General features: G+C 39.2%; 2 protein-coding genes and 1 non-coding gene across 3 annotated transcripts in view; all 3 read left to right on the forward strand.

The window, feature by feature from the left end:
* LOC133324061 (uncharacterized) overlaps positions 1–23,424 on the forward strand; it is a 60,987-nt gene that overhangs the window by 2,889 nt on the left and 34,674 nt on the right. Inside the window, exons 4-10 of the mRNA XM_061532946.1 lie at positions 28–6,795; positions 9,280–9,367; positions 12,104–12,257; positions 16,609–16,900; positions 17,116–17,205; positions 19,466–19,675; positions 20,668–21,850. Of these exons, the coding sequence (XP_061388930.1) occupies positions 28–6,795; positions 9,280–9,367; positions 12,104–12,257; positions 16,609–16,900; positions 17,116–17,205; positions 19,466–19,675; positions 20,668–21,850 (8,785 nt within the window). The remainder of the gene's footprint in view (positions 1–27; positions 6,796–9,279; positions 9,368–12,103; positions 12,258–16,608; positions 16,901–17,115; positions 17,206–19,465; positions 19,676–20,667; positions 21,851–23,424) is intronic.
* On the forward strand, positions 7,410–8,881 carry LOC133324049 (coiled-coil domain-containing protein 113). Its single transcript, XM_061532933.1, has 2 exons — positions 7,410–8,040; positions 8,106–8,881. Exons 1-2 carry the CDS (start codon positions 7,410–7,412, stop codon positions 8,879–8,881), a joined length of 1,407 nt encoding a protein of 468 aa, XP_061388917.1.
* LOC133324065 (small nucleolar RNA U6-53/MBII-28) lies at positions 9,114–9,200 on the forward strand. Its single transcript, XR_009754113.1, has one exon. It is a non-coding gene; the product is annotated as a small nucleolar RNA U6-53/MBII-28 (small nucleolar RNA).

The following is a 23,424-nucleotide window of genomic DNA, read 5'->3' on the forward strand; positions in this document are numbered from 1 at the left end:
GCAGCAGCAACAACAACATCAACCTAGTTATCAACAGCAGCAACATGTTTCTCCACCCCAGCCACAACAACAACAGCAACATTCATCATCCCAACCTCCCCAATATGGTAGCCAAGATCCATTTTCCTCAATGTTACAACCCCAACAACAACAGCAGCAGCAACAGCAACAACAACAGGAATCCACACCATCTTCCATAGCTTCAACACCACAACAACAACATCAACCAAGCACCATGTCACCTGCTCATGTATCATCTCCATTACCTTCAACTGGCATGGGATCTGCTAATCAACAACAGCAACAACAATCGCAGCAGCAGCATCCACAACCGCCATCAACCCCCTCCACCCCCACCCAACATCATCTGATCAGTGGCATACTCAATGAAACTGCCAATTCCAATGACTCGTCCACCCTGGCAGTGGCGGCTAATGATAGCAACAACAGCAGCAGCAACTCCTCCACGAATAGCACCGTGAACAATCATCCCACCTCGATACACGACAGCAATTCGCAAAGTTCGATAAATAGCAGCCATAATGTCCCCACCCTTGCGGCGGCCATGGACAATAGCAGTAATGGCGCTGGAGGTGCTGTAGGTCTATTGAATTCTAATTCGAATTCAGGTACTGGACCACTTTGCACAAGTGCCACGACAGGACCCTCCAGCACTAGTGTCGGTAGTGGTGGTGGTTCTTCTTCGGGTGGTATTTTGGATAGCGCTGGCGCAAGTCTTTTCGACAACAATTCCATGTCTTCGAATAGTGCGGCAGTGGCCAGCGGCGGCAATACCACCACCATTGCAGTCTCTGTGTCGGTCGCATCTTCCACAGCCGCGGCCAATCCACCCCATGCCAGCCTCATGGTGGATAGTAATTCGCAAAGTTCATTTATGGGAGCCATGGCAGCGGTACAGCAACATGATAAGCCGCCAGAGGAGCTAATGGCCCCGGAGAAGCCCACACATGAGGTGACAAATCCCGAATCCCTTCGTAAAGAAGAAGAAATTTCACGGAGTGCTGAGGACTCCAACAATGTTGGTGGTGGTGCGGCAGATACGCAGGATCACATTATCAACAAAGAGCAGATACACGAAGCGGATACTCTTAACACCACCACTAAGCCGCCAATAGAGCCAGTGGCTGGTGAGGACAAAATGGCAGATACGCCAAAGGGCTTGGAATCTAAATCGGAGATAACTCCACCACCCGTAACCACCAGCAGCATGGATACTTCCGCACCACCCTCAATTATGGTGGGTCAACAAACAAGTGGTGGTGTGACAACACTTCCAGCACAAACCACAGCCGGCGGGGGTCCACAACCCCCCAACCCTCCAATGCCGGTAATGACAACAGCTACCCCAACTCCAACCAGCGGCATCGGCATAACGGCAACCACAACTCCTGGAATTACCACGCTGCCAACATATGCCGCCGATGGTAGCACCGTTGTCCCGCCCGGCCAACAGCCGCAACTGACACCACTTGGCATGCCCCCACCACCACATCCAATGATGCCACCATATCCTCCACCGCCACCAACACAAGCTGGCCACATGGGTTATACACCCTATCATCATGCTCCGCCACCGCCGATGATGCATCAACAGGAAATCGCTGCCCTGCAGCAGCAACTACAAGAACTCTATTGTATGCCACCTCAACATGATCAGCAGGAGAAGATTATGCGCATTCAGGAACGCATCAATATGGTACAACAACACGAGATCAACGACCAGTGTGTTGGTGGACCTCAGTGTCTCTTCTATCAGTCGATGCCACCGCAACTGTTTGGTCCACCCTCAGCCATTATGCAACAACAAATGATTGAATCGCCACAGGTGTCCAGCACCACAGGACGTGGACGTGGCAAGGGGACCAACAAACCACGTAAGCCGCGTGTCAAGAAAGGTGACAAAGCGGCGGCGGCAGCAGCAGGAGCTGGAGGGGCCACCCCCAACAGCAGTGAGCTGATGGATATAAGTGGCAATGTTGTCAGTCAGATGACCCCAATACCACCCAATCAACTGCCCGTATCCGAAGATTGTGTCACTCAGGGGGCCGGAGATAATTCCGTAGTCGGCATGACCGAATACAATGAAGGGGAGGGTGGTGAACATTCCCAAGATGTTCACTCGGCCAATGAGCTGGACACCTCCACAGATGCGGGCGGCAAGAAAAAGAAACCCCGCAAACCGAGAACACCCAAAGATCCCAACAAGCCGCCACGCGAACGCACCCCTAAGGCCAAGAAAATCAAGGAAGGCCAGGAGGGCGCCGATGGAACCACCCCAGCAGCGGCTCGTAAACGTAACGGCAGCAACACAGCACGCAAAAAGAAATTGTCCGATGATGGGGGCGAGGGTGGTGGCGCCGCCGATAGAACAGCTGAGGGTAGTGAAACTGAAGACAACAAACCCTTGGTGGAGAAATCCACTGAATCTAATGCGGAAACCTCCGAGGAACAGGATTCGGAAAATAAACCCGAAACCACAACCTCTGATGAGGCGGCTGTGTTGAAAACTACAACCACCACCCTAGACGGCGGAGAACCACAAGATTATGATGATATACCCGTCTCGAAGATACCCAAAGGTGAGGGTGCTGCCGCTGATACTGGCGGCGGCGGAAATACAGAGGTGGGTGATGAAACTGTAGACTCCATACCCGATTCAGCAGGCGATACCACTGCCACTCCGACGAGAGCCAAAAAGAAACGACGTGGAGGTCGTGGTGGCGGAGGCGGCGGTACAGGTGATGAAGGTGAAGGCGGCGGCAGCAGTAGTAGACCCAGACGTAGTCGTGGCGGTAATCTCTCGGCGAGGGCTTTGAAGAAGCGTCGCAATCGTGGCCGCATTGTACCCGAATCCGATGGTGAAGATGATAATCTGGAGAGGACACCACCACCTTCACCACCGCCAGAATCTGAATTGGATACGAGTAAGCGTCGTTCCTCGCGCAATACTCAACGCAAAAAATATATCGACGATGTAATGTTACGCTTTTCCGATGAAGAGACGGAATCTCTGTTGGGGGCTTCGCCCTTGAAGAAGGACAAAAAGGGAGCTGCAGCAGCGTCATCGGCTGCTGCCTCCACATCATCGGCAGCAGCTGCCACCGCCGCGGTAAGCAGTAATTCCAGTGATGGAGAAAATGCCCTGCAACAGGCGGCCACTAGTTCCGCTGCCGGAGGATGTGGAGACAGTAATCAGGAACCAGCCACCACCACCGATGACAAGTCCAATTTGGCCGAAGATATGCAGGGAGGTGGTGGTGAGGCCACATCCAGCACTACAACACCCTCAATACTGCAAGAGAAATCGGAAAAGTCGCAGGATGCTACCGTGGCACCCACGGCCTCAGCCAAGCCGAATTATGTCTACATCAACACCGGCGATGAGGATAGTATGGTGGTCCAATATGTATTGGCTGTAAGGATGGGTAAACGAGAACTACTGCCAGATCCTCCCACCCCACCACCACCAAAAGAAGAGAAGGAGGAGGCAGAAGAGGTCAAGGTGACCGAAGCAGGTGGAGAGGAGATAAAGAAAGAAAAAGAGGGTGCGGAGGAGAAGGGGTCTTCGTCAGAAACAAAAGATGAGGGAGAAACTGCCAAAGCAGAAGGTGAAGAGGAAGTAAAGAAAGAAACCGAGAAAGATGAAGAAAAATCCGAAAAGGAAGAACAAGAAGGTGGAGATGAAACCACCACCCCCTCAACGGAGAAATCCAAAGAGAATGACATGAAGACTGAAGATGCCACAGCAACAGAAACAGAAGAAAAAATGGATGTCAGCAGCACAGAGGAGGAGGCGAAGGAAAAGGTGGTTAAAAAAGAAGAGGAAGAAGTGAATGAAAAATCCAAGGCGGATGAAGCTGAAACTAAAAAAGAAAATGACGAAGCCACAACCACCGGGGAGAAGAAGGAAGAAAATGAAGCCACTGCTTTCGCCGAAGCCATGGATGTTGATGAGGAGGAGGAGAAAAAGCCAGAAGTTAAGAAAGAGGGTGAGGTAGAAAATGAAAAAGAAGAAGAAAAGAAGAAAGAAAAAGAGCATGGCAGTGAAGCCATGGAAGTTGATGCGGCCGCTGAAAACGCCGATGAAGAAGAAAAGAAGGCCACAACAGCCACCAGCAGCAGCAACGATGAAACTAAAGAGTCCAGCTCCGAAGATGCTAAGAAACCAGAAGAGGAGTCACAAGAAGATAAGAAGGAAACTGCTGCTGATGATGATAAAGTGGAAAAATCCGAAAAGGATGAAGAAAAACCAAAACCCGAACCTGTATTCATCGAAGTCGAAGAATATTTGGTTAAATATCGTAACTTCTCCTATCTGCACTGCGAATGGCGCACCGAAGAGGAGCTGCTGAAGGGTGATCGTCGTGTTTGTGCCAAAATTCGCCGCTTCCAACAGAAACAGGCCCAACAGATGAGCTTCGAAACTCTCGATGAGGAATATTTCAATCCTGATTTTGTTGAGGTCGATCGTGTCCTCGATATGTCGGTGCACACCGATGAACAGACCGGTGAGACCACAAAACATTATCTGGTCAAATGGAAGTCGTTGCCCTACGAAGATTGCACCTGGGAACTGGAGGAGGATGTCGATGAGGAGAAAATCGAACAATATTTACGTTTCAACAAGATACCACCACGCTCCGAGTGGAAGGGTAAACGCAGGCCCACACCCGACCAGTGGAAGAAGCTGGAAAAGACCCCCGTCTATAAGGGTGGCAACACCTTGAGACCCTATCAGCTGGAGGGTTTGAATTGGTTAAAATTCTCTTGGTATAATTCGCACAATTGTATCCTGGCCGATGAAATGGGTCTGGGCAAGACTATACAGAGTTTGACATTTGTCCACTCCGTCTATGAATATGGCATACGGGGTCCGTTCCTGGTAATTGCCCCGCTCTCCACCATACCAAATTGGCAGCGTGAATTTGAGAGCTGGACCGATATGAACATTGTCGTCTATCATGGTTCGGTGACCAGCAAACAGATGATCCAAGATTATGAATTTTTCTATAAGACCGAATCGGGCAAGATGCTCAAGGAACCGGTGAAGTTCAATGTACTAATCACCACCTTTGAAATGATTGTCACCGACCACATGGATTTGAAGCCATTCAATTGGCGCCTCTGTGTCATCGATGAGGCCCATCGACTCAAGAATCGTAACTGTAAGTTATTGGATGGTTTGAGGCAATTGAATTTGGAACATAGGGTCCTGCTGTCCGGTACTCCATTGCAAAATAATATGGGTGAATTGTTTTCGCTGTTAAACTTCTTGGAACCAAGTCAATTTTCTTCGGCTGAAGAATTTATGTCGGAATTTGGTAGTCTACGTACCGAGGAGGAGGTCAACAAGCTACAGGCCCTGCTCAAACCCATGATGTTGCGCAGATTGAAGGATGACGTGGAGAAGTCGTTGGCTCCCAAGGAGGAAACCATTATCGAGGTGGAATTGACAAATATCCAGAAGAAATATTACCGCGGTATTTTGGAACAGAATTTCGCCTTCTTGAAGAAGGGAACCACTTCGGCAAATATTCCCAACCTAATGAACACCATGATGGAGCTGCGTAAGTGCTGTATCCATCCCTATCTGCTGAACGGTGCCGAAGAACAAATCCAATACGATTATCGCAATCAACACGGCGAAGATAATGAATCGTACTACAAGAACATTATTCAGTCCTCGGGTAAAATGGTCCTCATCGATAAGCTGTTGCCCAAACTGAAAGCGAATGGTCATCGCGTTTTGATTTTCTCGCAGATGGTTCGTTGTCTGGATATTCTCGAAGATTATCTGATCTATCGCAAATATCCCTTTGAGCGTATCGATGGTCGTATTCGTGGCAATTTGCGTCAAGAGGCCATTGATCGCTACTCCAAACCCGGCTCGGATCGTTTTGTATTCTTGCTCTGCACCAAGGCCGGTGGTTTGGGTATTAATTTAACAGCTGCCGATACTGTCATCATTTATGATTCCGATTGGAATCCGCAAAACGATTTACAGGCCCAGGCCCGGTGTCATCGTATTGGCCAACGTAAAATGGTCAAGATCTACCGTCTGTTGTGTCGCAACACCTATGAGCGGGAAATGTTCGATAAGGCCTCGCTCAAATTGGGTCTCGACAAGGCTGTCCTGCAATCGATGAACACACAAAATTCCAAAGATGGTAGCAATAAACAGCTGACAAAGAAGGAAATTGAAGATCTGCTCAAGAAGGGTGCCTATGGCGCTGTCATGGATGATGACAATGCCGGCGATAAATTCTGTGAAGAAGATATCGATTCAATTCTCAAGAGACGTACCCAAGTTATTACCATGGAATCGGAAAAAGGTTCCACGTTCTCAAAGGCCTCATTTGCCGCTTCTGGCAATCGTTCTGATATTACCATTGATGATCCGGACTTTTGGACGAAATGGGCAAAGAAGGCGGACATCGATCCCGATGCTGTGGAACGTGATGAAACTGAAGATTTGGTAATATCCGAACCAAGACGTCGTACACAAATAAAACGTTACGGTCATGAAGATGTTATGGAAATGAATTCCGAGGAGTCATCGAATGAGAATAGCGATGAAGAGGGTGGCATTGGTATCCGTTCGACAAGACGTTCACGCAAAGAGAAACGTGAACGCGGTCGTGATAAGAAAGCCAACGAGGAATATGTGCCAAGGGAACGTGATGCATTGGCTGCGTTGGGTTTGGATGAGATACAATATGGTAATTGGGCGAAGTCGGAATGTTTCAAGGTGGAGAAGGGTCTGCTGTCGTTTGGGTAAGTTAAAGTTGAAAATTATTATTATTTTTTTAAATAAATATTACATAGGTGCAGGGATGGAGGGAGGGGGTGGGTCCAAATATATTTTTTTAATTTTTTTTAGAGAATATGTTGCAGAGGTCAAAAATATTTTCTATATAGGAAAAAGTGCTGCCAAGCAAACATTTCCTATATAGAAAAAAGTACTGCCAAGGAAAAAGTCTATATAGGAAAAAATGCTGCCAAAGAAAAAGTCTATATAGGAAAAAGTGCTGCCAGGGCAATCTTTTTTCTTATATAGAACAAAATGTTGTCCATAGGAAAAAGTACTGCCAATGCAAAAGAAAAAAGTGTTGTCAAGGCAAACATTTTTTCTGTATAGAAAAAAGTGATGCCAAGATTTTTTTCTTTATAGAAAAAAGTGTAGCTAAGAATTTTTTCCTATATAGAAAAAAGTGCTGCCAAGTCAAAAAAATCCTATATGGAAAAAAGTGTTGCCAAGGCAAAATATTGGAAAATATTGAAATGAAAGTAGTCTATGCAATTGTGACATTTCAAAATGAATTTTTCAAAAAAAAAAAAAAATATATATATAGTTTTTGAAAACTTTCCCACTCCTCCTTAATATCATCATGACATTATTCAGCAGTTCCCAAAACTCATCGCGTACAGAAACAATTTTTCGTCATGCGGCGTCGTCAGGGGGTGCTGGTGGTAGCAACACCAATCCCAGTTCATTATCACGTGGTGGCCGCGCAGCCTTAGCTGCACTCTCCCAACAGGAAGAGGCCAATTTGGCTTTGGAAACATTTATCAATAGCCTACAGCTACCAATGTTCTTTCAATTAGCCGAAGGCGAACAGGATGAACGTTTGGCCAAATTAGATGCCCTAGAACTTTATCAAGCTCTTCAAGATGTTAATCGGGATTTGGCAATGGCACGTTTAGAAAATCTTTATCTTAGTGATTTTCTAGAGAAAAATGATCCAAAGCTATTGATAGGTCTGCAACAGCGTCGAGCAACAGCTCACAATGCAAGTTCACGTGGTCGAAAGCCTGAGTTGGGATCAACACAATCGGTAAGCAGTTCCCTGGGCACCAGAACAAGGGCGTCAATGTCACGCTCGCATGTGACCACCACAACGGGAAGTTCACAAAAGAAAACGGCCTATGATTATAGGCTAAATTTTCGTGCCAAGGCCGATATGGCCGAGAAGACAGCCAATGATGTGGAAAAACGGGTCAAGGAAATCGAGAGCAAAGGTAACAGGTGGTAGACCTGTTGTCCCCCCATTGAAATCGATATTAATTTGTAGTCATTTCCACAGCTTCCAGGGAAATAAAGGTACTACGCGGCCACATGGAAGAAATGCGTTTCATGTACGAAGAGACCCTGGAAACCATCACAAATTTCCAATTACATTTTATGCGCGATGGACAGGATCTGGAATTTCTTAATTCCGCCACCGAGAAACAATTGGAACGCAAATTACGTAAATTTGTAAATAATTGGATTAAAAATGCCCGAGCCCTATTGGCCACAATGCGTTTGAAGATAACATCGCTGCAGGATAGCTGTCAACATGTACGCGCTGAATTACTAACAAAATCCGATTTAAGTGGCATCCTCACGGCAATTGATTTTGAAAAATTGATGATAAAACGTAGCGAACTTTTATCTTCGTTGGATGAGAAAAATATGCATATGTCGGGATTGAAAGCGGTCACGGGTAAAGCATCTCTGGCCATGACTGAAGCGAAACAAATTATGATGAGCATAGAAATGGAATCGGGACAATTACATCAAAAGACAGTAGAGGTTATTAAGGCCATCGGTAAATTGGAAAAGGAAGCGGGAATTGTGGAAAAAGAAAATCAAAAGGATATGGAAGCTTTAGAGAATCTGCGACAACAATTGGAGAGATATGAGGCGCCTAGTGTGCGTCAATATATCGAAAAGAAAAATGAACTAATGGCCCTAGAGAAAGAAGAGAAAATGCTGCAGCGTAAAATCTATATTTTAAATATGAAATTGGAAAATACTGAAAAGAAATATAAGTCTGGAGGAGGTCGAAAGGAGGAGGGAATTTTTATAAATATTTAAAATTAAATAATTGTTATCGACAACATTTTTGTAGACAATATCCGCAATATATTTACTATGTAGAAAACATATTCTCCGTAAAATTTTCTCCCTCTCTCTCTCTCTCTATACAGAACATTTTTAACCTGAATAAATTGTCTCTATAGAATATGAATTATATGGCAGGTTTCTTATTTTCTATGCCCTAACCTATGTAATATTTTTTAAATCCGCCCGCACCATAATTTGTACCTCCAAAATGATGATCAACCATGCTAATATTGAGGAAACTATAGGTTTTCGCTGAGTAAAACAAAACTTCTCACATAAACTGATGGAGACCATAACAAAAAATTTGACAAAACATCTGTGGTTAAACGAAGTACTAACCTAACCTTCTTCTTTTTTCTCTTTTACAGCTGGGGCCGCTGGCCAGAAATCTTGGAATTGGGACAATTCAAACGTGGATGGCGTGATATTAACGTTGAAGACTGTTCACGGATAATTGTAAGTTAGAAAAAAATTATATTATTATATGTATGTATAGAGTACCGTGCAAAATAATAGCCATATCAGGACAGGTCTTCCATATATAGATTATCAGTTTGCTTTCTTCCAGCTAGACAATTTGGCTATGAAGTCTTGACATATATTTATAGAAATGCCAGACATTCGGTCATTTAATATCAGTTTTCTACCTAAGGACGGGCTGCAGGCTCTTCAGAAGGCCAGGCATCTGTCTGTGGAAGGCCAAACTTCTATCATTAAAAAATAAGCTTCAATTTTCTCGATATTGACTATAGAGCTACTTTCAACAAATACAAGAGTGAGATTAAGCGTGCAAAGATAAATTCTTGGATAAATTTCTGTGAGTCGATAGAAGGAGTTAACGACGTTGTTAGGTTTCGAAGATTACTATCGAACGATCCGAAATCCATCGTGAGTATCAAGAAACAAGATGGAGCGTGGACGATGAACTCCGGTTCTGAGACTCTTAACCTCCTAGCGGAAACCCATTTCCTAGGTTGCAAAGATGTGTGGATACCATCAACATTGAATGTGATGACACTCAACCTCTTGCGACTATAGATTTGAATCTCATTGGCAGAAATAAGATACGCTGGGCGGTAGTCAACACATTCAAACCATATAAATCGCATCGGCGATGCTTCAATTTGCCTCACCAATATCAGATCCTTGAGAAGATCTATACGTCGTGCTTGACTCTCTCGTGCGTTCCGGGTCTATGGAACGAGGGTAATGGTTACTTACATTCCCAAAGCGGGTAAACCAAGTCAATCTACACCAGAGGACTATAGACCCATTAGCTTACCATGAATCTCGAAACGAGGTCAAGGTTACTTACATTCCCAAAGCAGGTAAACCAAGTCTGTTCTCTGCACCAAAGGGCTATAGACCCCATAAGCCTATCATCCTTTCTCTTCAAGACTCTCGAAAGATTGATCGACCTGAAGATTAGGAGTCGTGTAGACCCCACCTCTCTTAGCAATTCACACAAGTCTGTGGAATCTGCCCCGTATGAGGTGGTAAGTTATATATTGAGAGGAATATGGAAAACTCGAACTTTACGTTGGATTCCCTTCTCGATAAACTTGAGTCCGTAAACCCCACTCACTTAAAAAAGTTATCATACCTTAAACCCTTACTGGTTGGATAGATAAAATGCTTTGGTTGGAATAAAAATTCAAATGTAGGCGATACGAAAATCAAGAAAACAGTAACAAGAGGTACTCCTGAGGGCGGGGTGCTCTCACCATTGCTATGGCTATTGGTAATTAACAACATAATGATGGAACTGGCCGGCAAAAGGTATCAAAGTCGTAGCTTATGCGGAGGAACGGTCGAAGAGGGGGCAGATAGCACTCTATGCATGCTAGAACTCCATTGGGAAAAGTTGGGGGGCTAAAACCATCGACAATACACTGGTTGTATAACGCCGTGGTAGTAAGGCCCATCCTTTCCCATGGTTCTCTTGTTTAGTTGAAGTGCCTGCGCCACTAGTCGACATCCAGCAAAATAGGTAAACTACAAAGAGACGCAACGATTCTTATGACAGGAGCCAAGTGCAGCTCTGAACGCAATGCTGAACTTAGACCTCTGGGCCTCAGCATTAAGAGTCAGGCCGCGCGTATTTTGACCTAAGGCTGCATGAACAACATCTTTGGTTCGTTCAAGACACAACCATACCCAAAGGTACAACGGGCATGGTTGTATCTCAGCCTTTTATAGACGCCAGCTTCTTCCCTTTGAAAAATCCACGCCTTGTAGAAAAATATATATATTTTTTAAATCCAAGCCTTGTACTTGGATTTTCTGGTTCAGGATTCCTCCCTTCTATAGAGCCCAGCCTTCTTGAGAAGACTGTCTTCTGTAGAGAACAGCCCTATTTAGGGGCCAGCTTTTTGTGGAGCTCGGCTTTCTATAGAGATGATTCTTCTATGAAGTTCAGGCTTCAACAGAGCCAGCCTTCTACGAAACTCAGCATTTTATTGAGACCAGCCTGTAGACGTCAGGCTTCTAAAGGGGTCAGTTTTCTGTAGAGGCCAGCCTTATATAGAGGCATGTTTTCTATAAAGGTCAGCCTTCTACAGAACTAAGTCTTTTAGAGAGGCCAGCCTTCTATGGAGCTAGGTCTTTTATAGAGTTCTGTCTTCTACAGATGCCAGTTTTTTTTTTTTTTTTGATCAACCTGTCTTCTTTGGGGGATATCATCTATAGGAGCATTTTATCTATTTATCAAAATCTAGCCTTCTATATATGGTAGGTCAACCATTTACATCTTGAGGGCCAATTTCCATCTAAACAAGGGTTAGACTTTTAGACGTAGAACGATCATCTTCTATCAATAACAGGCCAAACATATAATCCGAAATACCAGCCTTTTAGCTCTTGAAAAAACCCAGCCTTGTAGCTCTTGAAAAAACCCAGCCTTGTAGCTCTTAGAGCAGGGTTTTCTTTATCATTTTTTTTTAATACGTCATGGCAATCGGCTATTCAATTTTGCACTCACGGTACTCTATATACGCTCTCAAACCATTTCATATTTCTTCTAACCCAACCCAAAAATGATGACCAACCATGCTAATATAGAGAAAACTTTAGGTTTTCGCTGAGAAAAACTAATTCTCAACAACTGATGGAAGAATACCAAATTTTTTACCAGAATTTTCATTAATTTTATACAACAATTTTTAACATAATTTTTTTCTTCTCTCGCTTTAGCTCCTCTATTGTTTGCAAGTCTACAAGGGTGATGAAAAAATCAAAACCTTTATCTGGGATCTCATAACGCCCACCGAGGATGGTGAGGTGACAAAAATCAGCAGGGATCATAGTGGCCTCCATAATCTGGTGCCACGAGGTAGGAATGCAAAAGGTACGGTAAACAATAAAGTAGCTACAAACACACGCACATTTAAAAAAGAAAACGATGATGATCGATTAATCAATCAAATCAACTGCACGGATGGTAGTCAATTTTGAAAATAATTTCCCTTCCAGAAAAAAAACAAAGCACGCCAAAACACACTACACTTTTTTTGGCAAAGAGAAAAACCAAAATTATTCAGAAAGAAATCTATTTTTGTAAATTAATATGAAAAGTTTATTGTAAACCCGGAAATCCTTTCTCTCTCTCTAAACTAACCTTAAAAATTATTTTTACTAACCACAAACTAACAAAACTTTTTTTTTGTAATTAGTATATTTTTTTGGAAATTCTAAATTCTTTCTATTTAAAAAATTAAATACAACATCTGGTTGTAGTGTATTTTTGTTGTAAATATAATATAGTAAATTGATAATTTAATATGTGTAGTAATTAATATATTAATTAACAACTAATAAATAATAAATTGTAAGCTTCTTTTAAAATATCATATAATTGAATACGGTTACAAATGTCTTCAAGAAAATAAAAAAATGCCAGACATCTGTCCGTGGAAGCTCAGCCTTCTATAGTACACGATAAGCTTTCTATCTAACTGGTCCAGCCTAGCCATCTAGTTTTATATATACAGACTTACCTTGCATACAGGCTAGCATCGTATATAGACGCGGCTTTTGATAGAGACCTTCTATAGAGCTTAGCCTTTTATTAACGCCACCAGCTTTCCATGGTGATCAACCTTATTTAGAGCCCACAAATTTCAGAGACCAGCCTTTTTTAGGTGCCAGTTTTCTATGGGGTTCAGTCTTCTATGAAGCTCAGCATTTTTATAGATTCCAACATTTAACAATGCTCAGGCTTTTATAGAAGTCAGACGATGATATATTCGACTCTTCCAGCTATAGAGGGCCGACATCCATTCCACATATAGAAGGTCATGCTTCTGAACCAAAATAATAGCTTTCTAGCGATAAAAGATTAGAGTTTTAAAATCAGTATTTTTTAGAGGCCACCCTTCTATTATTTCCACCCTTTCACAAGGCTCAGAATTCTTTAGAGACCAGTCTTTTTATGAACCAGCTTTCAATGAAGATCAGCCTTCTATAGAGGCCTTAACCACACTGTGTGGTACAGGGTATTAAGTATTTGTGCATATGTTTGTAACAGGCAAAGGGAAACAAGATAGACCCATTGTTCCTTTTGAAAATATGCATAGAATCACTTTCTGAGTCGATTTACGCAGTCCTTCTGTCCATATGTTAAATTGCAAACAAAGTACAGCCCATTTAATTGGCCCAAGGACGAGCCCTATTGAAATTTGGAAAATCGGTTCAGATTTAGATACAGCTCCCACATATAGTTTCGTCCGATTTTCAGTAAATGGTGTACCAAAGTCCCTATATATCATTCGATTTGCATGAAATTTAGAGTAGCGTACTGAATTGGGTCTCGAATGATGTGTGTTATGTTTCGTGAAAATCGGTCCAGCTCCCATATATATTTTCGTTCGATTTTATATCAGTGGTGCATCAAGGTCCCTATATATCTTTCGATTTGCATGAAATTTGGAATGGCGTACCTACTTAAGTCTAGAATGATGTATGTTAAGTTTCCAGAAAATCGGTTCAGATTTCGATATAGCTGCCATACATATTTTCTTCCGATTTTATGTAAATGGTACACCAACGTCCTTGTTTATCTTTCGAATTACACGAAATTTGGTATAGCGCACTAAATCGAGTCTTGAATGATGTGTGCTAAGTTTCGTGAAAATCGTCTCAGATTTCGGAATAGCTCCCATATACATTTCTGTCCGATTTCATGTAAATGGTACACAAAATTCCCTATATATCTTTCGATTTGCACGAAATTTGGTATATCGCACTGAATTGAGTCTAGAACGATGTGTGCTATGTTTCGTGAAAATCGGTTCAGATTTAGATATAGCTCCCATATATAGTTTGGCTCGATTTTAAGTAAATGGTGCGACAAAGCTCCCAAATATGGTCGATTGAAATAAACTTTTGCACAACGTTCTAAAGTTAGTATAACCTGCTGTTTCGCTGAAATCGGTTCAGATTTCGATATAGCTCCCATATAGAGTTTGGTCCGATTTTCAGTAAATGGTGCACTGAAGACCCAAAATATGGCCTTTTTTTAACTAATGTGTTTCAAGTTTTGTGGACTTTTCAGTTTGATTTGAAAAATGCGACATTTGTTAGGAAACATCTGTTGAATATACCTAAAGTGGTGAAGGGTCGGTCACGTCCCCGACTTTACTACTTTCCTTACTGGTTTCTTACTAAAACAATCTATTCCATGTAATATTTTCTTTATAAAAAAATGTCCTCCAAATATTTATTATAACCGTATTCGATTGTATTAAAAAAAATAAATTTTAAAAAATTGTATATTAAAAGTGTGTGTTTATGTCGTGTGTGTATATGTGGTTTTCAAAAACGAAAAAAAAAATAATGACAATTATTTTATTGTCATTCAGTCAGTATAGCTGTAAAATTTTGTTTAACCGAAATGTGTGTAGCCAAAAATGTGTTTGTAATATGCTCTGTCTTACTGTACCATATATCCTTTTTATACATACATATATATTATTCTATTATATTTAACAAAAAAAAATCTAGTAACCATGTACCATTTTGTGAGTAGTTATTTGTTTTATTTATTATTATTATAATTTTTTTTGTTTGATTATTTTTTCGACTTTCAAAATGTTTATTTTTTTTTTAATGTTATTTATTTTTTTTTACAAATACAATGTAACTTTGAAGAAAATAGTTATAGTCATTTGGGTAAATTTTAGAAAATTAGAGTTTTAAATTTAGAAGAACACCATTTTTGTAAAGGTAAACCTTCCGGCTATAGATGTCAGCCTTTAACAAATTCTGCCCCGCTTTCACAAAGCTAAGTCTTATTCAGAGACGATTAGCCTTTTTTAGGGACCAAGTTTCCAAGGAGCTCAGTATTTTATAGAGGCCAGCCTTCTATAGGCTCTACCCCTTTAAAAATTTCAGAGACCAGCCTTTTTTAAGGGGAGATCAGTCTTCTATGAACCTCAGCATTTTTATAGATTCCAACATTTAACAATGCTCAGGCTTCTATGGAGCCATCGTCATTAGGGGGCACTCTTCTTAAGAGGTCAGCTTTCTGTAGAAGTCAGGCGATAATAGATTTGACTCTTCCAGCTATAGAGGAGCATGACCTTTTCTAGGTGGAATGGAGGTCGGCATTCCACCTAGAAAAGGTCATGCTTCTGAACCAAAATAATAGCATTCTAGCGATAAAAGATTAGAGTTTTAAATTCAGTCTTCCACCCTTCTATTATTTCTACCCTTTCACAAGGCTCAGCATTCTTTAGAGACCAGTGTTTTTGCGGACCAGCTTTCTCTGGAGACCAGCCTTCTAGCTTTATAAGGGCCGCCTTGTAATGGAGCCCAGTCTTTTATAGAGGCTCAGCATTCTTTGAAGTCCAGCCTTTTTAGGGACGAGCTTTCAGCCTTCTATAGAGGCCTTCACCACACTGTGTGGTACAGGGTATTATGTCTTTGTGCATATCTGTGTAACAGGCAAATGAAGACGAGGCAAATTCGGATCATAAATGCGACCTGTACTTGCATTTATGATCCGAATTGGATAAAATTTGGAACAGCTCATATGTTTTGGCCCAAGGACGAAACCTATTGAAATTGGGAAAAATCGATTCATATTTCGATAAAGGTGCCATATATATATATTCGTCCTATTTAAGGTAAATGGTGTGCCCAAGTCCATATATATCTTTCGATTTGCTTGAAATTTTGTACTGAATTGAGTCTAGAGTTAAGTTTCGTGAAAATCGGTTCAGATTTCAATATAGCTGCCATTTATTTTTTCGATCGATTTAAGGTAAATGGTGCACCAAACTCCCTATATATCTTTCGATTTGCACGAAATTTGGTATAGCGCAATGAATTGAGTCTAAGATGATGTGTGCTAAGTTTCGTAAAAATCGATTCAGATTTCGATATAGCTGTCATATATATTTTCGTTCGATTTTAAGTAAATGGTGCACCAAAGACCTAAAGTTTGGCCGATATTTTAGTTCATCCTTCAAAAATGCGACGTCTGTAGGTTGGATGCATCTCTTGAATATATCCAAAGTGGTGAAGGGTATTATATAGTCGGCCCCGTCCGACTTTACTACTGTCCTTAGTGGTTTCTAAGTTACATTGTTTTTTTTTTTACACTCAAAATTTCAACAATTTGATGATTTATGGCAATAAATATCGCATTTTATATCAAAATAATAATAATAATACAAATCCTAAAAAATTTCTTACAGGTCGAAATGGTGGTAAAACTCAAAAAGAAGGTGAAGCAACTACTACGAGTGGTGGTACCACACCAACACCCACAGATTCTTCAGCTACAGCACCACCAACGCCGGAAAGTACTGGTGGTGGTGATTCTTCGGCCGCCGCTCCTGTCGCCGTTAAACCCCCCAAGAAAGAACTTGGTACACATGGTCTGCAAAATATTCAGGACCCGAGCCACTGGAGTAAACAGGAAAAATATGATGCTGATGCATATCTAGAGGGGGCATATAAAAAACATTTAAGCCGTCACGCGAATAAGTGAGTCGTGTGGAATCGAATTTATTTGATTAACCAAATTGCAAGGAATTTAGTTTCGAACTAACACACTTTTTTCTCTTTCTTTTTACTCTCTTTTTATTCTCTCTACCTCACTCTCTCTGTGCTTTTCTGTTATTGTTTGGATTTTATTTCCCTATTTCTTTTTTTGTTTTTTGTTTTGATTTTTTAATTATATTTTTTATTTTGATACACAGGGTATTATTGCGTGTCCGCATGCTGTATTACATACAACACGAGGTGATTGGAGATTTGGTGCAACAGATTAAGGATAACACACCTGTCAGGTAAGTTTGAAAAAGGACATTTTGAGTCTGGAATCAATTTGTTTTTTCTTTTCATTGTTGTTGTCGTCGTCTAGTACTATGGTAGTGATCAATGTTGTTGTGTTCTTTAAATTTTATTTTTTTCTTTCCTATTACATTCCTATTAAATGTTGAGCCAATGATGTGTGTTTTCTATTTTGTTTGCTTTAAAGGGAAATAAGGGGAAGGGTGTGACCCTTACTTTTTTGCCACATGGTTTTTAGAATTTTACCTTACCTACTAATTGTTTTTTACACATATTCTAAATCGGCTTGCTTACTGAGAAAAAAAACCCAATTCCACCTTCTCAAAATGTCTATGTTTGAAATACTACGTTTCCTAACTTTACTAGTCTCTGCTATCAGTGTTTCAATAATTTGTATATATCTGAAATTATATTTGTATTTTCTATGGATTTGCATCCTTATGACTCTATTTTTTAATGTTTAAATAAAATAGCAAGGTTAATAATTTATTTAAAAAAATTGAATTCATTAAAAAAAAATTGGCAACCAAGCTCTATTTTGACCGACATTTAATAGCTTCAATATTTTCTAACCAATCTAAATCAAACGAAAAATGTCGAACTAAATAGCTTTTTTATTTTTATTTCAAAATAACCACAAGAGAGACAAGTATAATTGAGAGAAAAAGAAGATATAGCGTGAAAAGACAAGGAAGAGCAGATATTAGATTGTAAAGAAGAGTGGTGTTTGAGGTTAGATCTGGCATTAGATTTACACGAAATTTTACATAGCGGACCGAAATGAGCCTAGATTGAAGTGTGTTAAGTTTAGTTGAAATCCGTTCAGATTTAGATATAGCTCTCATCTATGTGTGCTTCCGATTTTATGTAAATGCTGTACCAAACTCTCATTATTTGTCCGATTGAGGCGAAATTTTCATAGGGTATTGAATTGAGTCAAGAATGATGTCTGCTAAGTTTCGTTGAAATCGGTTCAGATTTAGATATAGCTCCCATATATATTTTCTTCCGATTCTATGTGAATTATGCATTAACCTCCCATTGTTTGTCCGATTAATTCGAAATTTGGAATATCATACAGTATTGTGTCTAGAATGATGTGTGCTAAGTTTCCTTGAAATCCCTTCAGATTTAGATATAGCTCCCACATATATGTTCGTCCGATTTTTGGAAATAGTACCCCAAAGCCTATATATCTCTTTTTATTTCCACGATATATTGTACAGGGTGTAATATGTTGTCGGTTCCTATATAAATATAGATCTTAAACTTAATTTCGTCCGATTTTATATCAAGAGGTTACGTCATCACTTTAGAAAAAATCTTGTTTTTTTTTTTAATCCAAGCCTTGGAGAGTTAGAAAAAGTTATTTTTTAAAAAATCCAAGCCTTGGAGAGTTAAAAAAAGTTATTTTTTTTTTAAATCCAAGCCTTGGAGAGTTATAAAAAGTTATTTTTTAAAAAATCCACGCCTTGTGGAGAATTAGAAATTTTTTTTAAATCCACGCCTTATGGAGCCTTAAATATTTTTAAAAAATCCACGCCTTGTGGAGTTTAAAAAACTCCTGGCCTTGTGGAGAGCTAGAAAAAATATTTTTAAAAAATCCACTCCTTAGCTATTCCTATACATATTATATTGCGTTAAAAAAATATTGAAGCTAAAAAAAATATTGAAGCTATACCCTAGTAATCAAACAAATATGATTTTGTTGTTCATTTTGTTGTTGCATTTAAAAAAAGTGGTTCATGCTCTCGCTTTATCTCTCTCTTCGTCTCTACATGTGCTCTATAAAATATTTAAATTTATTTGTTATTAAAAAATGTTCGCTTTCCAATTCCCCTCCCTGCTCGTTATTACATAATAACATTTTCAATACTCATTGAATTTCATTAAGAAACAAATTTTATTAAAAAAAAAAAATAATTCAAAAAAAGAGAAAGAAATGAAAACAATTTTCAGATTCATAACAAAAATCGTTAGTAAGTACCATCAACACTCTCAGCAGTCTCTGTTTCGAAATGCATATTTTTCTATTTTCCATAAATTTTCTGCAATACGAAATTCAAAACAAATTTCAATTGTATATTTATTCTTTAAAAAATAATTGGCTGTAGTTTGTATTAATTTAATTTTTATTAATATTTTTTATATACAAAAATAAATTTAATTTTTAATTTTTATTTTTTTCTTTTCTATCACAACATTATTCTATTCATTCTATCAACAACATCTCTTACCTCTATTACCATTCTTTAGCGAATTGCCAATACGCCCTCCGACAATGGCCGAAGCTGTACCCGCCTCTTGGTGGAATCCTCCCTGCTGCGACAAGAGTCTTTTGGTGGGCACTTTCAAACACGGCTGTGAAATGTATCGTATAATGCGTAGCGATCCGGCCCTATGTTTTGCTGGACATGTTGGTGCCACAGCCGCAACGGAGGAGACAACCGTTGCCAATTTGCCTGTGTAAGTATTGAATATAAATATATATTTTTTTAAATTTATTTGAAATTGATTCAATACAGCATTCCATAAAATCATAAATCAGCAACATAACCTCAATTATATATTTATTGCTTTATTGGACTATTTTTTTATAGATGGTTTTTTTATGATGGTTTTTTCATTTGTGTAATTTTTGTATTTGGCATGATGATTTATGGTTTTGTATTGGATTTTTCGAATATGAATTTGTAATACTTCCTGCAACTTCCTGGGGCTGTTAGGAAAAAAGTTAGGTTAGGTTGAATATAAAATATTAAGAGAAAATAATTCGGAATAAAAAATATTGGTATACAAAAAAAAAAATAGTCTTAAAATGTTTCAAATATAATTTTTTTTTCCTTTAAATAAAATATTTTTGAATATAAAAATTTTTTTCAAATAAAAAATTTTCGAATATAAAATTTTTTAAATTCACATTTTTCGTCTAAACATTTTTGAAATTTATTTTTAAATTTCTTCTAAAAAAAAATTCAAATAAAAAATGTTTCGTCTAAAAAAATTTTCGAATATAAAATTTTTCGTCTGAAAATTTTTCAAATAAAAAAATTGTCGTCTAGGAAAAATTTCAAATGAAATTTTTTTCGTCTAAAACATTTTCATATAGAAAAAGTATAAAAACATTTTCGTAATGAAAATTTTTCGTCTAAAAAAATGTTGGTATAGAAAATTTTTCGTCTAGAAAAAATTTTCAAATAGAAATGTTTTTCGTTTAAAAAAATTGTTCATATAAAAAATATTTTGTCTAAAAAAACTGTTCGTATAGAAAATTTTTCGTCTAAAAAAATGTTCGTCAAAAAAATTTCGTAAAAAAATGTTGTCCAAAAAAATTGTTCTATATTTCCCCAACATAAACTGATGCAGGAGGTTCCACACAAACACACCTATTCTAAAATCAATATTCCACATTTCACTCCCTTTCTCACATTCTTTTTCTTCTCTCAACCTCTTTACAGCGCCGAAGAAGATGCCAATTCCAAACAAGATGCCGACAATGAAGAAGTCGATGATGATGGAACTGCCACCAAAGACTCCGATTCCACCAAGTTGACAACGGGCGATAAAGACAAAGATTCTTTAGATCCACCCGAACGTCCCAGCTCTTCGGGTAAGAATAAAAAATTGGCCAAAAAAGCAACCGCCGATGCAACAGTTACAGTGGCTGACGACAATGAAAAGAGTGGTAAAACCGATGCAAGTGATGGTACTGCTGCTGTCGAAGAGGCGGCGGCAGACGCAGAGGAGGAGAATAAAACAAATGCCGAAACAACAACAACCACAACAGTTGTTGGTAAAAAACGTAAACGCTCCAAATTAGCCGAAGAAGAGATGGCCACGGAAAAAGATGATGTTGAAAAGACGACGTCATCTGCGGATAAAAATGAAGCCGATACAAACAAATCAGATAAAGAAGCAACGGCTGATGTTGAAGAAATGGAAACAGAAACAGCTGAGGCAGCATGCAGTAGCAGTACAAGTGAGAATGAGAAATCATCCGAGGCTTGTGGTGCTGCTGCAGATAGCAGTGATGCACCGCCTGCGGCTGCTAATGATTCCAATTCTATGGATGTAAGTGTTTCAGAATCTGGTGCTGCTGCAACAGGCGACAATGTTAACTCTCCTGACGCCAGCACGACCTCGACGGCTGCTGCGGCCAGTAGTACCACAAACACAACACCGGGTGATACCACACCACAGACAACTACTGAAACTGTTGATGTCGGCGAGGATGCTGCTCCAAATTCGGCCAACAAAGAGGCCAAAAATACATCCACCATCACCTCAACTACCACCACCACCACTACTACCAATATATCTACTACCACATCTACATCATCCACTACCACCACCACCACCTCATCATCAAGCTCAACTCCAACTGAGCAACAAACGCAAAATGATACTGTTAATACAACTACTACAACAAACCCCCCTCCTACAACAAACCCCCCATGTTTAGGCCTAGATGAGGAGGAGAGTGTGGCCGGTTCATATCCACCCACACAAGCGCCGGTCGATGATAACTCGGCCACGTTGTGGCCCTCAATGCAGGATCTAAATACACGTTTGAGACGTGTCATAACCGCCTATCAACGCAACTACAAGAAGGAAGAATTGAAACAACAACAAAAAGCCAAGGTAAGTGTGAAAATGCAATTTTTAAAGAATGAATCATTTCCATTAAATAAAAAAAAATATTTCATATTTGCACATTTTTTGTTTCGTTTATAAAAAATATATATTTTATTGAAATTAAATTGTATTTTTTGGTTTTAAATTTTATTAAGTATTTTTTTTTTTAATTTAGTTCTTATAGTTTGGCAATAAAAATTTTTTTTTTTATTTTGGATTTTGTCTTGCTGTTTTTTTTTTTAGTTTTTTAGTTTTTAATTTTTTATACTTCTCCTTAGTTTTTTTCTTTCAAACATAAAATGTGCAATATCATTTATTCATCGATTTCCTCACACACTCGCTTTCAAACCCCACACAAACACCTTTGTACACTACCATACCCCAACTAATTACATCTTAACCCGTAACTTTCTTCCAATAACCCAAATGATGGACACATGATGAATAGACATTTTATGAATTCAATTCAAAACGATTTCTATATTCCCCACTATATATTCATCTTGTAGTCCATACATAACCTCAAACAAAATATATCATATTTTTGTGAAAGTAACCAAAGAACCAACAATTTTGTTATATTTTTTGGAGTAGTAAAGTAGTAAAAACGTATATCGATTTCGATATATACATAGTTGCTGAAGTGTAATGTGTAATGTAATGCAATTCAAAAACGAAACTAGATGATAGTTTTACGATAAGATAAAAAAATATAACAATTTAATAAAAATATGTTATTCCTTATTATCCTATAAAATTTTATAAAAATGTATATTTAAGAATTTGATGTAGGAGGGTCATCTAATTTATAATCAATGTCAAATTTCAATTTCGTGTCTTTGTATTTTCTCCTCAAATTAGGATGGGATTTATATATGTGTAAGGTCATTCATGGACTCAGGATTTTTTAACGTTTTTTTCTTCTTCTAAATTAGAAACACCTCCTGACACATCTTATGTTCTAGTAACTTCAGTATATTTTACAAAATTATGTGCCTATTGTCCAAACTTTGGGTACTTAGTGCAAAATTTACGGATTTTACGGCAGCTATATCTACATCTGAACCGATTTTCATGAAACTTAGCACACATCATTCTAGACCCAATTCCGTACGCTATGCCAAATTTTGTGCAAATCGAAAGAAAAATAGAGACTTTGGTGTGCCATTTACATAAAATCGGAAGAAAATACTACATCTAACCCTGAACCGATTTCAACGAAAGTTAGCAGACATCATTCTAGACTCAATTCAATACGCCATGCACAATTTCCTGTAAATCAAGCGAAATATAGAGGCTTTATATGAGAGCTATATCTAAATCTTGACCGATTTTCTCCAAATTCAATAGGGTTCGTCCTTGGGCCAAATAAATCAGATATACCAAATTTCATCCAAATTGGATTATAAATGCGACCTGTAGATTGTTTACAATTTAATATCAGCAGACGGACCGCGGACGGACATCATAAATCGACTCATAATGTGATTCTATGCATTCTATGCATCTCTCAATCCATAAGGCATAGTATTCCTCCTCTAGGTAATGGAATGTTCTATAGAATGAAATCCACCGAAACT

The sequence above is a fragment of the Musca vetustissima genome, unplaced genomic scaffold (assembly GCF_032173495.1).
Source record: "Musca vetustissima isolate MV318-11 ecotype Yass unplaced genomic scaffold, APGP_CSIRO_Mvet_v1 utg9295, whole genome shotgun sequence".
NCBI classification, from domain to species: domain Eukaryota; kingdom Metazoa; phylum Arthropoda; class Insecta; order Diptera; family Muscidae; genus Musca; species Musca vetustissima.